General features: G+C 42.3%; 1 protein-coding gene across 4 annotated transcripts in view; it reads right to left on the bottom strand.

The window, feature by feature from the left end:
- Window positions 1–17,195, bottom strand: part of MBOAT1 (membrane bound glycerophospholipid O-acyltransferase 1) — a 107,894-nt gene that overhangs the window by 14,412 nt on the left and 76,287 nt on the right. For all 4 annotated transcript variants that reach the window (XM_045795724.2, XM_087858094.1, XM_087858095.1 and 1 more), the window contains 5 exons: window positions 13,417–13,472; window positions 11,232–11,286; window positions 9,602–9,785; window positions 7,857–8,049; window positions 1,897–2,000 (listed from right to left, as the gene is read on the bottom strand). In XM_045795724.2, coding sequence (XP_045651680.1) covers window positions 1,897–2,000; window positions 7,857–8,049; window positions 9,602–9,785; window positions 11,232–11,286; window positions 13,417–13,472 — 592 coding nt within the window. The remainder of the gene's footprint in view (window positions 1–1,896; window positions 2,001–7,856; window positions 8,050–9,601; window positions 9,786–11,231; window positions 11,287–13,416; window positions 13,473–17,195) is intronic.

The following is a 17,195-nucleotide window of genomic DNA, read 5'->3' on the forward strand; positions in this document are numbered from 1 at the left end:
GACAGCCTAAATTTGTCCTCGTTCACTATGTGGCCGTCTATAAACTAGGTCAGTCTTGTGAAGTTATTCTACAAATAGCGGCTCAAGTTCAAATGCTTCCAGTTGTATTTAGAACAGTGAGAGATTTCATGCGTGAAGGGGTCTCAATACCAAAAAGAAAACAAACATCACCCAACTGGTAATGATACGGGTACCAAAGAAGAGAGATTCTAAAATAAGCCATCACTTGAATTTTCTCATTAAATAAAAAAAATTTAAAAATTTTTTTAAAAAAGATCTGATCAAAGGCCAGTAGTAGAAAGCATAAAGCAAATATTCAAGAACCAGAATTCCTAATTGTAGAGGGGCCACTTTTTTCTAGTTCAACGCTAAGAAAATCTTACACCACACACTGGCCTAACATAGTATGTTTGGAGGGAAGGAGAGAGATGGATGGATGGATGGATGGATGGATGGATGGATGGATGGACTGATGGGTAGATAGGGAGATGGAGAGATATCGTATGATGACTTTTTATTTCAAAACCCTGAGGGGTGTTATTTAGGTCTTCTCTGGCTCTTAAAATGTTATATGCACAGCTTCAATGTACCTTAACTAAATCAGACTTCCTTGGTTTTCTTTAGCTATTTGCTCTCAACTCTACTGAACATGCAAAATCCCTCCTTCTGGTTTTCTTTAATAATAAAGATATAACTTAATAGCCTAGCCCTTTACCCTGACCACATACCCACAGTGAAAGGACTGTGTCTTGTATCCTGGTGGGCTGTAAAGGACATGTATCCACAGCACTCCCAGGCAGCCAGCAGTGATCCGAGATTTTTGAGGAAGAGAAGAATTTTAGTGGGAAAAGGGAGCAAAGTCCTAACACATTTGGACTCTCTTGGATCGTCATCTGTATAGAAAGGAGAAGCTTGTAGATTATCTACACGGCTTTTCCAAAAATGAGAAAGGTCGTTCTGGAGGCTGCAACTTGGTTTAAGCCATTTAAGATGAAGAGAAGCCTCTGGCATCGGGAAGGTGGAGAAAGAATATTCATGTCTCCTCCTGGCCGAATGCCCACCTAACGGGAAGCAGGTGGTCAGTCTCCACCTCCCTGGTTTCTTGCTCTAAATGCATATCCCCTTCCACCCAGACTCTCCAATGGCACCCTGCCTGCCCTGTGGTGGGCAGGAAACCACAACCAACAGCACATCTGAGTCACCTGGCTACAGAATCGGCCCTTGTCTAAGTGAGAACCTTGCCCTCACTTCCTCCCAGCAGCAAGGAGGGAAGGGTCAAACACTGGGCCTTCCACTCCGCTCTGAGGGCTCACAATGCCAGGAAAACCAAGAATGATGGGTCCCAAAGAGCCCACCTCTGAAGATGAGGACATCTTGAGAGCCACGGTCCAAACACAAAGCCAGTGAAAGACAAAAACCACACGGATTCTAGTGGCCTAAAAGCTATGTGCCGTGACTGTTCTTCGTAAAAGCAAATGAATTAGAAATGTTTCAAAAGGAACAGCAGAGAATGCTTGCAATATTAAAAACCTAAATACAGGAGCTTCCCGTCTGTATTCTTGACTGAAGAAAGCAGAACATGAAACAGGAGAAAATGACATTTGTACTTTCTAGTTGAGAGAACAGGAATGTAAACAACAGAAAGATTTTCCTGGCTCTCTTTCAGATTTCTGCATGTCATTCCGTGAACCATTACAACTGTCAAGAAAGTAGGTATCTTTAAAAAAACAGGAAAAATCCTAAGACACAGAATGTCCCGGAGGCCGCTGGATCTGGCATTCCCCGATCGCTTTGCCTTGGACCCTCTGAGGAAGAGCTTCCGGGGATACCACACTCAAAGCAAACCACTTGCTTTATTCTCCGTGGGAGCTTGATTGAAAAGCATAATAGACTCACCTCAATTTTCCAGATGTTTAGGTTAGAAAGCAGATCCCAACAGAAATTTCCATTCTTATCCACTCCGCTGAAGCCAAAGCCAGCTGCGTTGTTCACTGCATCAGCTATGGTTTTTAAAACAACACATTAGGATGTGGAACAAAAGTCACATTGCTGCTTTAAAAGATATTAAACGTCTGTCTAGCTTTAAGATTGAGAGATAGGCAGTAGTTTCTCCGTGGAAAAGAAACCAAAACAATTGACCTGGTACCGTTATAAATCACAGAAATCTTTTGGGCTCTTTGGTGGCCTTCATTTTTATTCATTCATTTTTATTCGTTCGTTAGCATTTAGTGAGCAGCTGCTAAATAAAAGGGACCAGGTGCTCCTAAAATGCAAAATGAAAATAAAAGAAAAATGAACCAGCACCGAGCAATAGGATTTAGTGACCAACTTGATGGAAGACGGGAGAAAGGCAAGAAGGTAAACATAACATCTAAGCTCAGAAGCAGAGACCAGAAGAAACAGGGGAGCCAGGAGACTTGGACAGGTCCAAGAGCTGTCATTAAAGATGGCATGGCATGAACGGATAGCATTAAGTCAGGACAAGAACCAGCTCTGAAGCAGAAATTGGAGCTCATTCTGGACATATTAAGCATGACATGCCAGTAGGTATCAGCCAGGGCTGCCAAGATACGGTTAGAAAAGTCTAGAGCACAAGACAAAGAGCAGAGCTAGAGATGTGAATTTGGGGCCAGCCACCACGGAGACCACACATGGACCCAATTACCAAAGTATCCTACCCATGAAGTCAGTTTGGGATAGCTCCCGCTTCCAACTTTATTCCACTTCACGGAACGATAAGAAAATGTCCCCCTGCAGTGACTATAACATTTCTAATTCCTTAATTATGTGATGTTATAATCAAATAGAGACCTGATGAAATCAATATACTTTTATGATGACCAGAAGGCTGTCTCTTTTCACTTAGTTCAAGTTAATTCCGTTAGAATATTTTCTTTAAAAAAAAACAAAAACTTTAACATCCTAAAAAAACAAATAATCCAATTAAAAAATGGGCAGAAGACATGAACAGATAATTTCTCCAAAGAAGACACCCAGATGGCCAACAGACACATGAGAAGATGTTCAATATCAGTCATCATCAGGAAAATGCAAATCAAAACTGCAATGAAATATCACCTCACACCTGACAGAATGGCTAAAAACACACAAGAAAGAAGTGTTGGTGGGGATGTGGAGAAAAAGGAGGCCTCTTGCACTGTTGGTAGGAATACAAACTGGGGCAGCCACTGTGGAAAACAGTATGGAGGTTCCTCAAAAAATTAAAAATAAAACTACCCTGTGATCCAGTAATCACACTACTGGGTATTTGCCCCCAAAATACAAAAATACTAAAAGCTACATGCACCCCTATGTTTATAGCAGCATTACAATAGCCAAACTATGGAAACAGCCCAAGTGTCCACCGATAGATGAATGGATAAAGAAGATGTGGCATGCATATACACAATAGAAATTACCCAGCCATAAGAACAATGAAATCGTGCCATTTGCAATAACATGGATGGATCTAGAGGGTTATAATGCTAAGCAAAATAAGTCAGTCAGAAAGAAACACCATATGATCTCACTCCTATGTGGAATTTAAGAAGACAAAGGAAAAACGAGACAAACCAAGAAACAAACTCTGAACTGCAGAGAACAAACTGATGGTTCGCAGAAGGGAGGTGGGTGGGGGATGGGGAACTAGGTGATGGGGATTAAGGTGTGCACTTGTCATGAGCACCGGGTGACGTACGGACGTGTTGAATTACTGCATTGCATACCTAAACCAATAAAACTGTATGCTAACTATACTGGAATTAAGTAAAAAGTAAACCAAAGCACAGCACTTAGACTTAAGGTCTTAGATCTGGGGAGATCTTCAAGAAATCTTTCTTGAGGCTCTAGTCATTCTTCTCCATAGAAGTTCAGGTCCAGCTCCAGAGCGACTTCTGAAGGGTTACTCTCAAGAAAAACAACCTGTTCTGTGTTTGTCCCCTTTCCTTTTGGCATAGCTGGTGATTTAACACTGCTTATCTTATGCTTGGCCTCACTGGGACATGATCTGGCTTCTTTTTAGAAGGAAGGATGAGAAGTACTGAGAGCCGCTAAGTCATTCTCCCAAGCCGACTGGATGGAAACTCAGTGGAAAACGAAAGGAACAACTAAGCAGAGGTGTGCCCATTAAGAAATGAAGTTTTTTAAAAATATTTTTTATTATATTAAGTTAGTCACCATACAGTACATCCCTAGTTTTTGATGTAAAGTTCCATGATTCATTACTTGCATATAACACCCAGTGCACCATGCAATACGTGCCCTCCTTACTACCCATCACCGGCCTATCCCATTCCCCCCCACCCAAAGCCCTCAGTTTGTTTCCCAGAGTCCACAGTCTCTCGTGGTTCATTCCCCCTTCTGTTTACCCCCTCTTTCTTCTTCCCTTTCTTCTCCTACTGATCTTCCTACTTCTTATGTTCCATAAATGAGTGAAACCATACAGATAAAAGACTGGTATCCAAGATCTACAAAGAACTTCTCAAACTCAATATACAAGAAATAAATCATAAAATGGGCAGAAGATATGAACAGACACTTTTCTAAAGAAATGAAGTTTTAAATGTGTGGGAAGAAACTGTGAATGACAAGATAAGCTGAAGCAGGAGAAGAGGAGCTCTTTGGGGTCTGTGTTGGAAACGAAAACCAGGGCTGGCCAGACAGTATGGGACCAGCAGCCCTTCAACTCCTTCTCTTACCTCCAGCCTTGTCTAAAACCCAGAACAACTTCTCTTCTGGGTGCCTACGATCTTTCCAGGACTTTATAAAGCACTCTATAAGCATTCTCCTTCGGCGCGCCCAGCAGTGTGAAGATGCTGGGTGAGGGTGGGCTCTAGGGGCAGAGCCCCCTGCTTCTGGGTCTCCACTGAGCAACATACTGAACATATGGCCTCGAGAGAGTTGACTAACGTCTAGAAACCCATTCCCTTGAGAAGAAAATGGATATTAGAGTGGTACCTATCTTAAAGCCACGTTGAAAGAATTAAACAAGGCATGAGTGGAGCTCATAGTGCAGTGCCTAGCCCAAGTCAGCACTCAAGAAATGTCAGCTGCTGTTCCCCCCGACCCACTTGCCAAAGCTTAGTGAGGCTAACATTCGGATCACTCAGGTGGTAAACAGTGCCAGGCTCTGAATGCTAGAAAGGATTCTGATCCCACCACCTGAGGGGCTAGGAATCTCTGAAAGACCAAAGAAAGTCCAGAACAGTGGCTCTCAGGTGTTGGGCCGAGAGGCTAGGGAGTGTGCCTGCTTCCCCCTCGTTCATTCCACCACCACTTATCGGTGACGTGGTTTTGTCTCTGAGCAGTTAGGGGTTCTGAGTTCACCAGCCCCAAACTGGGTTCACTCGTAGGGTCTATTGTACTATGACAGATAAAGTAACTTGGACACCCATTATTTGGGAGGTTGTGATCCTTGGAACACAGCCTGGGCTGAAGTTGAGTCTCACTAATTAGTACTAATTAGTCAGGGAAAAACAACCAGAATTGTACACTAAGTCCAAGGAAAATTGCTTTAATTATCTCAATATAAACAGTAACGAGAGCGAGGCTAACACGGTGCAGCTCAGCCGAGATTCATGAAGAGGCCAGCTTTAAGGATTAAATTCATAATCACGTATAATTAGTGCATCAATTATATGTAAATGATGTTTAAGGAGCTGGATAAAACAATTATTCGGCTACGCAGTTTAAATATTCCCTGTTAGACTAGTCATTGCTTCTTTATTCATAAATAATACAAAGGTTAATTTCAGACCAGCCCGTGCAATCTAAACAGTAACAAAGTTCAAACTGAGGCCATACGAATTAATGAAGTAGTTCTCGGAAGCTACCCCCCCCCACCAAAAAAGAAAAAAAAAAAAAAAAAGGAAGGGGGGTATAGAAAAGAGCCAAGCCCACAGAGAAAGCTACCCACAGAAAAGGATACTCCCAGTATCTGGGGCACTCCCAAAAGCGCAGAATGATGCCAGACGCCCCCTGTTGCCTGGAACCCAGTCCCCACCACTCCCCCCACCCCCCAGCACAACCCACCTCTCATTAGACTTTCCCTAGGAGGCCACACAGGGCCTTGCCTTCCTCCTAATGCAGGAGCTGATTTAGTCCAGAAGCCAGCCCTTAAGCCCTAGGATACAGAATATGGGAGCGGGAAAGGTAGGGAGAGAGGAGAGAAAAGGAACGGTAAATGAAGACGTAGAAAGTAGCAAGGGGAGTGAGCTGTTATCTCTTCTTTCTCTCTCTCTCTCATTCTCTCATTCGCAAACACACACACTCAGGTTAGAGCAAAGTGGAAACATTAAGTATTTCACGTAGGAAAATAGGCCAGGTGCTCCAAGCAGGGTTCCAACCACAGTACGTGTCATGCCTACCTACTGAAGAAATTACCATTCTTAAGTCATAAAGCAAGTGCAGAAAGAGGAATAAGGCTTTTGAAGCCTTCCAAAACCACCGGTCTATATTCATCATCCCCTCTCGATTGCTGGCACTGGGACAGCTCTCCACGTTACTGCCTGGTCGGTATGCCCATCTCTGTGCCTGCAGACCGTTAACAATCCTGACGGCAGAGAAGACGGCTCACTCACCTTCGCTTTCCTCCTGGCACAGAACCTGGTACTCGACAGAAACTCCCTGAACTGAACCAAAGGGGACAAACAAAACTCCCCACACTACAAATGTTTTAAAAGCCCTCAGTTCGATCTTTCCGGCCAGGTGTCACGTAAATACCACACTGGACTGAACTTCTCCCCGAACATTTCCACCTTTAAAAATAATTTAGACCAGGACTTGGGGAGAGAGAGAAATGAGGAGTTATTATTATTTTTTAATGGGTACAGCATTCCTGTTTGGGGTGATGGGAAAATTCCCTGCTGGAGATGGAGAGTGGTGACGGCTGCCCAACGCCGTGAATGAGCTTCATGCCACTAAGTTGTACACTAGAAATGGTTAAAACAATAAATTCTATGTTCTATTTTACTACAATAAAAAATAAAAAAATAATTTAGTAGCTACCAGCTTTAATTTGGGGATAAAAACTTGGAGCATGAGATGAGAGAAAAGGAACTCAATTAAGGGCTACGTCTTCACTCGCGGAACACGGACTAAGCACTAGGCACTGAATTTAATCATCTGTTTGACTTAATAAACCAAATCAGGGCTCCCTGACATCAAGCCCCAGGTCACCTTCAGCTAAGCACTTAAATTTCCATTCCTGAGCTGCGTGCCTTATCAAAATCCCTTATCATTCCCGGTAAGTAAATAGGAGGGCTTACTGCTCACTCCAGCACGGCTTTAAACTTTTCCATTCTAAAAGTGTTTGCAAGGAAAGAGAAAAGCAAATCAAGTTGAACTTTCTACCTTAAAAAAAAAAAAGTCACTTGAAATCAGTTTCTAAGGCATCAAGCTTAACCGACAATTTTTTTTAAACCCACAATTTCTTAAAGAAAAAGCGTGACCTAAATCAGCATGTGTGTTGGTAAATTTCTTCAAGCACGCCCCCTGTTATGCACAACCCAGAAAAATGACAAGACAGCCAGATCATTCTGGAATTTTCCCCTAACTTTCCACTATACTACTGGGCAGCTCTGATTGGTGAAGGAAGCTTCCAAGTTTGGACATCTGTTAATATCATTGAGTTGAAGTGACGAAAGAAAAGGGTTGCTTTTCTCTTATCACGAATAATTGAGTTTATGGATGGCGGGACGTAGGAGTGCTTTGCTGGAGAGTACACAATGATACTCGTTCAGCTGCCTCCGTCATGCATGGAATTTTTTTGATTAGGTGATCCAAAATGCTGTTCTGGGTAGGCCATCCAAGGAGTCTCACTTTCCCTCATTCACTCAGGGCCCTTCCATCAAACATACCTAATGTCCAGGCAAAGTAATACTTGGGCTTCGAGGCTTGCATGACAACATACAAGTAGGAGAGTCGAGTCAGAAAGTTTGCTTTATGAACAAACCAGTCATCGACCAGGCAGGTGACGGGGAAGGACTTCGTGAGCGTCAAAAACAGGAGGAGAGACACCAAGGTCATGCACAACTTGTGTATCACAGCTCTCTGAAAATGTGGGGGGGGGAAAATCAGTGTAACCACGCAAGACTCCGGTATGAGGAAAACATTCCAGGGAATGTCATTCAACATCAACACAACTATAGTTCCCGACTTCATAAAAACAGGCCACGTTCGGGGGCGCCCAGGTGACTCAGTCGGTTAAGCATCCACCTCTCGATGTTGGCTCAGGTCGTGATCTCGTGGGTCGTGAGATCGAGCCAAGTTTCAGGCTCTGCATTCAGCACCAAGATGGCTTAAGATTCTCTCCCTCCCCCTCTGCCCCTCCCCCCACTCATGCTTGCTCTCTCTCGTACACACTCTCTCTCAGATAAATAAGTCTTTAAGAAAAAAAAGGGGGGCATTTTGTTTTTGTTAAGATGGGGATAGCAATAGCACCTCCTCACAGCGGCTTGAGGTTCAGGTGAATGTATTTGCAAGGTACCAAGAACAGCATCGGGCTCCCAGTCAAGTGCTCACCATGCCTGGCCGCGACTGTGACAACACACTGAGGAAGCACCAGCCTGGGAGTAGCAGCCGCCCCCCACCGATGTGTCTTTAGCCAAAATACCACCTGACCACTTCGCTTTCTCTGTGCACGAAAATGCAAGGGTCTCCCAGGAGAGTGAGATTAAGATGCTGTGATCATATTCTCTAAATAAGAGCATGTGAAACACAAAAGCACCCTGGCAGATTCTGCCAAGAGACACCTGTGATTCCTTCGATGTCTCATGGCCATGGTGACCTCACTCCCACACTGTTTCAACAACGCAGGAAGAGCTGAGACAGTTTGACACCATGACCTGTTGAAGACCCAACTGTGTCAAAACCATCTGAAAATTCACGCTTAGTAAGTCACTTAAATTTTCAAATAATTAACTTTGCTTAGATTTTAGCATTTATAAAATATCTCAATTAGCCTCATTTTCTCCTTTTTCCAATTTTCCCTATTCCTTCAACCAATTGCAAACTCCCCTGATATTGGACCTGAAGAAATTTAGCATATTTGTGTAAGTTTGATACATTATCCTAATATTGACTAATTTGAAATTCACAAAATTCAGGTTAAAATTAAAACGATTTCCAAAAAACCATCTTAAACTCTTGAAGTCGATAAAACCGATCTCTAAGCATGCCAACCTAAAACTGGTTTCCCGCACAAGAAGCAGGCTCCGCAATAAAAAACAATCACATTTATTCTGGTTTCCACTCCCTCCCCATCCCCCTTTCATGACATTATCCTTTGGCTGGATATGAATTTCTATTCATAAAGACAAAAAAAGCACTCATAAATCCGAATGTGTTAACTAGCACAGTGCTGAGTGCGCTGTAGGCATTAAATATTGGCTATTGGCTGCTTGACTATTGGATCGATGGCTTTAATATTTCCAGCCAGTGAGCTCCGCTGTGAGGCACACGGGGGTGAAGGGGAGTTACTGGCCAAGCTTTCTGGTAAACTGTTTGGCTTTTTAATTAGAACAATTACTAGTGAGAGTCAGCCCTGGCAACAGAGCTCTATTTTTCTGGAGCTCTGGGTAAATACTTGGCACTAAACACTTACAGTGGGAGAAGGCTCTGGCAGGCTGTGGAAACCTCTCTGTTTCCAGTTCACTTCCAGCAACTTCGTGGGTATGTGTCTCCCCTCAATGAAGGCTATATAATCCTTGAAATTGTTGCAAGGGCCAGCTATGACACTCATGAAGTTGAGAAGGTAGCTTAAGTATTCCAAAAAAGTGGGTTTTACTCTGTGAAAATAACATGAAAAAAAGGTGAAAAGCCTTCAGTCTTGGGATTTTTCTTTTAGATCCGCAGAGAAGCCAATCGTAAACACAGGCGTTGTCGTTGTAGATGATGAAGCACGACGTGATCTTTCTCTGTTCTGGTTCTCTCAACATCCACCTGAGCTAGAAACCTTGCGGAAAGGACAAGTTAAGAGAGGTGGGTTAATAGAGAAGCCGCGGCGCTCCGTCGCGCCCTCTGCTGGCCGACGGCGGCTATAGACACGGAGGGCGAGGAGGTTCAGAGTCATTCTGAGGCTGGGACATGTTCTTTCTCAGCAACCTTAGTTGCCTGCAAGAGAAAATGAAGGTAATAAACATGAGGCAGGGTGGGAACCTGACCTAATGTGAGTTGATTGAGATGCTGTGAAATGGGAAAACTCCCTCCCAACTGCCAAAATAAACACAAAACAAATGATGGGTGGAACCAGTTTCCACTGGAAGAGGACACACGAAACCAGCACTCTAGCAGTCTCCTGTCTGCTCTGGCATCCAGGCGTGAGGTCCCAACCACAGACAAAAGCAGTGGCAGGGAAAAATTCTATAGAGACCAGTTCTAGGTAGTGTTTGAATGGCATGTAAAGGGGCAGAATAGTATGGTGGGGAAAGGCTCCCTAAAATGCCACGGCTAACCAGTCACTGGAATTACGCCCTACATATACACCCCCATAGTACAGAGCAAAGAATCTGATTCGTTAGTCTTTTGCAGTGAGTCTCCATTGCTTCTGAGTCCTGATCCCTTAATGTGAAAACGAGGCACTCAATCTCCGTACCACTCAGGACCCTCTCTCTCTTCCTTACCCCGACTACCCCCTGAAAGTCCCCTATTGGAACCCTCCACTGTGGCTGCCCGTCCTTCTCCTATGTGCTACCGCACAAGGCACCTGCATTCCCTATCGGTGTTATTCTCCTCCCTTGCAGCCTCCCTTCCTCTCCAACACCCACACCAGCCACATTCTGCCTTCAGCCCGCTTCCTGCTTCCTGCCTCCTACTCCCCAGCCTACCGTCCTCTCTCTAGCCCTGCTTCCTACCCGTTTTCATAGCGGCATTTAATCATACTGATGTGCACTGATAATAGTTTCCTGAGGACCCTCAGACACATGCCCACTAAAAATAACTCTGTAATAGACATAACAAGGGCAGTGAAGGAGAATCTTGCAAAACTAACAAAATTCCAGACCCATGTACTCTCTGGCCCAGCAATCCCGCTCTGGGAATCCATCCCCCTGCTATACTCAAATGTATTTAAAATGACCTAGGAACAGGGTTTGTATAAGCCAAAGATTGGCAGACAACCCAAGTATCCATCAATAGATCTATTCATAAACAATAATACATCCATATAGTGGAAAAATGAGGAAAATGTCTAGACGCTGATATACAAAAGGCTGAGGATATATTGTTAAACTTACTTTACAGCAAGTCGATGTTGTTCAGCAGAGAGGTCTTCAGCTCTTCGACCTAATCCTATAAAAAAGAGAAAATGTACAAATAAGATGTTTGAAGTAAAGTAGAAAATTCTAAAAGAGGCTTACAAAAGTCATTTGGAAAAATATGATTTATTCCACATTTCATTTATTTCATAAATCATAAAATCATTTTTTTAAATGCTCTGGATTAAGGAGCTACCGACAAGTGCACATGTGAGAAGGAAGTTCTCTGCAGGTTCTCGTGAAGAGGGGAGAGAGCAGGGGTGACTCCTATTTAAACTGCACGGGTATGACATGGATCCCAGAGAACTTCCCACATCGCCGCTCCTACCAAAGTGCACGTGTCTTCATTGCTACACGAGAGAGAGAAGCCCACCTTTGCAGCCTGCACCTGCTCAAAGACCTCCCTCGTTACGCTGGCTGCAGGCACCTGCTACCAGCTGAGAGCATGCGTGTGGAATGGGGAAAGGAACAGGGGACTTTCCTCTTCCCAAAATAAACAGGAAATGTAATCCTGAACACAGGGAAAATACAAAAGACGTATCAGGTGATTCTTCTTCTTTTAAAATTCATCCATGCCAGGGAAAAAAAAGAAAACAAAAAAAAACCAACCCAACCAAATCGCCTTTGTACTTCTCATAAAATTTATTGTTAACTTATAGCCGAAGAAACTGAAGTGTCGTCTAATAAGCTATAGACATGGGACTACAAAGCTGGATACCCAGCTAAGACCCAGATGATGGTCACCAATCATAAAGGCAATTCAGAAATATGCATAAAGGAAGACAGTGTTTCTGGAATTTGTTCCTACTACACATGAGAAATAAAGAAATGGCAAATACACATCTGTCTGCACATAAGGGTTGTTCCAGAAAATCAGGTAAGCTGAGAATGCTTTACAAAGTAAATTCAGGCAAAACCCTGTTAAAAAAAAAAAAAAAAGGAAAAAAAAAGGCAGTGTTGTTTTTTGTTGTTGTCTTAAAATCACACTCACTTTTTCCTACAATGTCAACAATACATCTCTGGCAATCCTAGAAATTAAATTGATTTTAGCTATCGGTTTATGTGCTAATGTTAGTCTATTATCACCTCTACCAACTAGACTTTTAGGTACAAAAACATTTAGCAACTCCCCCCAGTTTGCCCTGGACTTTCTCAGTTAGGGCCCTAAAAGTCTCATGTCGTGGGAAACTACTCAGTTCTGGACAAACCAGGACAGTTGGTCACCCTAGAAAGACTCCATCCTTGGTGTAAAATTACCCAGTTCTCTACAGAATGACTAAATTGCCAACTATGAACCAGGAATACCCAAGGTCAAGATGAAATTAAATCAGTTCCCAAGCTTTAAAGAAAGTAAGACTAGCCAACAGAGACTGTAAATCGTCTTGACCTGTTTGCACATAAAGAAGCTTTCAACAGTCCAAATGCGTTTGCCAGACCGGTACAAATCTGCAGAGCATACTTTTACTAATTGCACATGACACCTCTTACGCCCATATTGAAATCTTCCACCCGGCTGAAAGCGCCGTCCTCCTTTCCCTGGAACCAGGTTTTAATCGTGTCAATCACACTTTCTGGTCATTTTCAGGAAGGGCATGAGTGAAGAAAATGTTCAGTTTTATACAAATACAAGATTCTTCCTTCTTCCAAGGAGAAGGGTCAGGCTAATCTCATTAGATAATTTTCCAAGCCAAACAAAACAAAAACACTAAACAAAACAAAGCTAGCATTAAAAATAAAATGGTTGACCAGCCAATACTATTTTTTTTTTTTACCGTGTGAGCATCTCAGCTTCTCAGATTAAATCAAAGAAAAAGGACGCCATTTCTTCTCAACAGATTTGGAAATGAAGGGCAGAGAGCGCCATAAATTTAAAACATTATAAAGGTAAACAGAAAACCAACTGTTCTCGGTGTGAATACTTCAGCAAATTTTGACTATGGATTCAGCAGGGAAGTAGTAAATAGTAGCTGGGAAAGTAAAGAGCTTTGATTAAAGAAGCTTGCAAATCTTTGACAAGTCATAGAAGATCTGCCCACACTTGGCTAAGCTCTGGACAATGGGTATAGTCTAAACGAAGAGCCCTGAACGTCAGGCTCACTCTCAGAACCAAAAGGAGAGTCGTTTTTCTCACTCTCAGAACCAAAAGGAGAGTTGTTTTTCTCACCATCATGAATTTGGAATGCCAAGGTCGTGATCTTCTGTGTGACAATCATCAGAGGCCTAAAAGGAAGATAGAAGAGAATCGATTGGCAGAAGGACAACTAGAAGAAACATTTATTCTAGTTCCCTGCAGTGGTGGTTCATCTCGAAGGCTATTCAATAAAATGCAAAAAAAAAAAAAAAAAACACCAAAAAAAAAATCCCCAAAACTCAAAATTCCCTTCCAAATCACTTTAAATAAGTAGATATAACAACACTGAATGAGATCACACCAGAAAGCCCCTCTTGCACTGTTACTCAAAGTTCCTGGGCCAGCACCATCAGCAACCTCAGGGGCTCGTTAAAAATGCAGACTCTCACACACTCCATTCCAGAACCAGAAAAGGAGGACCTGCATTTTAACAAGATCTCTAGGGAAACTCAGATACACATTCAAGTCTGAGCAGCCCCAGTTTGGGGGACACCTAATTCAGTGCCCCAGTTCCACCTGGATGAGACACATATTCTGGCTTCTTCATCCTAAAATGTTCTAACGCGTGTTGTTCTAGTGAAGGTTATTTTTCCATGCACACATAGGAAGAGATACTTTTGTAAAACGCAGCCACCTGTCCATAAACCACTTAGTGACAAAAAAATAAGACCAATCCTAATTTGAAAAAAGACATCAAATAAAAACTTGCCTAAGAGATGGCACCCATGCCGACAAGGATGGCAAGATAGTTTGACAGAGGCAAGAATGGCTTTTTTAAAATGGTGATGGCACAACTAGATAGCCACATAAAAAGAATACAAAAGTAATTAAAAATGCATCAAAGACCTAAATGTAAGAGCGAAAACTGAAAAACTCTTAGAAGAAAACACAGGCATAAATCTTCATGACCTTAGATTTGCTGATGGTTTCTTAAATGTAACACCAAAAGCACAGGTAACAAAAGAAAAATGTGGATTGAATGGATATCATTAAAACTTAAAATTCTGTGCTTCAAATGACACACACCATCAAGAAAGTGAAAAGACATTTCACAGAATGTGTGAATATATGTACAAATCATATATCTGATAAGGGACTTGGTACTAGAATATATAAAGAACTCTTACAATTCAATAAAAATAAGACAATAACCCAATTTAAAAATGGCCAAAGGATCTGAATGGAAGTTTTTGCTGAAAAAGATATACAAATGGTAAATAAGCAGATGAAAAGATACTCAACAATAATCAGCCATCAGAGAAATGCAAACCAAATCATATACCACTTCACAAGGATGACTAGAATCGAAAAAGGTAATAAGTGTTGGTCAGGAGGTGGAGAACTGGAACCCTCATACATTGCTGGTGGGAACATTAAAAGGTCCAGCCACTTTTAGAATGTCCGGCAGTTTCTTAAAAGGTTAAATACAGAGTGACTATATAACCAAGCAATTCTACTCCTAAGTATATACCCTTGAGAAATAAAAATATATCTACACAAAAATGTGTAGACAGCTGTTCAAAGCAGTATTATTCATAATAGCCCAAAAAGAAATAACCCAAATGCCCGCCAACTGATAAATGAATAAATGAAATGTGGTATGTCTATACAATAGAATATTATTCAGCAATAAACCCGTGATACAATATGGATGGACCTAGAAACCATTACGCTAAGTGAAAGAAGCCAGACACAAAAGTCCTATATTGTACAATTCCATTTATATGAAGTAGCAGAATAGACAAATCTATAGAGAAAGGAAGTAGATTACTGGCTGCCTAGGGCGGGCACAATTGGGAGGAAGTCAGGACTGATGGCTAATGCATACAGATTTCTTGGGGGCGGTGATGAAAATGTTGTATGATTAATTATGCTGATGGCAGCACCTGTAAATCCACTCTGTGAATATGCCCAAAACCACTACATTGTGTTCTCTAAACAGGTGAATTATATCTCAACAAAGCTGCAATTTTTATAAATGGCACCTATTTTCCAATCATCCACCCCCATTTAGTACCCTTAAGAGCTCCGTTCTTGCCCAACCAGACAAGATAAAACCCGACTGCTCTACCCTAACGTCCTTCAATCCTTAGTCTAGCCTGGTTTTCTGATCCACATTGTTGAGCTTTCCTACGATATTTGCTGTCTCTGACCCCCATGGATTGATGACTCATTTACACAGATGGCTAGGATAGCACCCCTGGGGTGATCCTGGGATGCCACACTCCCCATGAGCTCAGGCCAAGTGTGTGGGAGGATGGGATGGGACACAGACCATTTTAGGCCAAGTCTGATATGTGACAACTGCACTCTGCCTCTTGTGAGTCCCTTTTCCTCAATTCCTCCCCTTCTCGTTCCCATTTTCCATCTCTGTAAAATAATAAGCATGTGGGGCACCTCGGTGGCTCAGTCTATCAAGCGTCCCATTTTTGGTTTCAGCTCAGCTCATGATCTCAGGTTGTGGGATCAAGCCCAGGCAGGAGCTCCACACAAAGCGTGGAGTCTGCTTGAGTTTCTCTCCCTCCCACCTGCCCTTCCCCCTACTCATGCGCATACTCTCTTTCAAATAAACAAAATCTTAAAAAATAAAATAAATAACCATGTAACATTTTAAACTATCGATATAAACTAATAAACTATTTTAAAGTACCAATATATACCCTTAGAAATCTAAACACTTATGCCCAACTTTGTATCTTATTGGCAAAAGCCCAATGGCCACTTTTTGAAACAAGATTCCTAATATCACACAGGAGGCTAGCAGAAGAGAAAGGGGGTCTGACTGCAGATGCATGGGACTGCCATACTCCACCAGGACTGGGGAGAAGTAGGTGTAGCAAAATAGGGAGCCAGCCAGGTGGTCATTTGAGCACAGCCAGACATGATCATAGCTAATACTGATTATGACTATGCTCTTTTAAATTGGAAAAAAAAATAATAATAATAACCACTCTTCCAGAGCACTGAGGCTTGGGCCTTAGAATAAGAGCTACATTGAAGCTTTCTACAACAATGGGGTCCTACAGACCAACATAATTTTGCATCTCACCTTCCTGATAGTGAACAAGACTTTGGACCCAGAATGTAGAACAGATGCCAAGCGCCATTGTTTTTTTGTTTTGTAGTGTTTTGTTTTGTTTTTTTGAAAGGGGCTCACTCTAAGTGTCACATTCAAGGTAGTTTCCAAACATGACTTTCAAAGCGCAACAGTTTCTTTCCAAAGCCTTTTTATCTTTTTTTTTTTTCCTCTGCAAGATGCGAAGTCCTAGGAATCAGTAACAGGACTTACACCCCCAGCTTTCCTTACACAAAATCCAGTACAACATTTTTTAAAATTTGAGACACACATCCTGGTGTCTATGCAATTTGCAAAGCAAGTAAGTTCCTACTTTCCACTTAATTCATAGCTTCATTTTTTAAAGTGTCTAAAAAACAGATATATCAAAAAAGAAAAATGTTACAGAATTAGCCTACCTTTCTGTCTCTATAGAAATATAACACTTGTTTTCCTCTATCTGGCATTACATTTAATGTATTCCATAATAAGGTTCATGTTCAATAACGCATTAAGTAGTCTTATATATGCAATGGCCATGAGCAGAAGTCACTCCAACCTATGGGCTTTTGGGGGCATCAATGATTAGCCACAGCTGCTGCCGATTCTATCTCAAGCTGCTCCAGCCTATGACAGAGCGTGGCAGGTAACGAGGCGGGTCCCTGCAAAGGAGGCATGGTACTCCTCCCCAGGGCAAGTTTTGCTAGAGGACTTCTCACTGAATTTGTCAAAATTGTTTTGGACCTGCACTGCGGTC

This window comes from Ursus americanus, chromosome 32 (assembly GCF_024610735.1).
Source record: "Ursus americanus isolate L20-20 chromosome 32, mUrsAme1.1.p, whole genome shotgun sequence".
NCBI lineage: Eukaryota > Metazoa > Chordata > Mammalia > Carnivora > Ursidae > Ursus > Ursus americanus.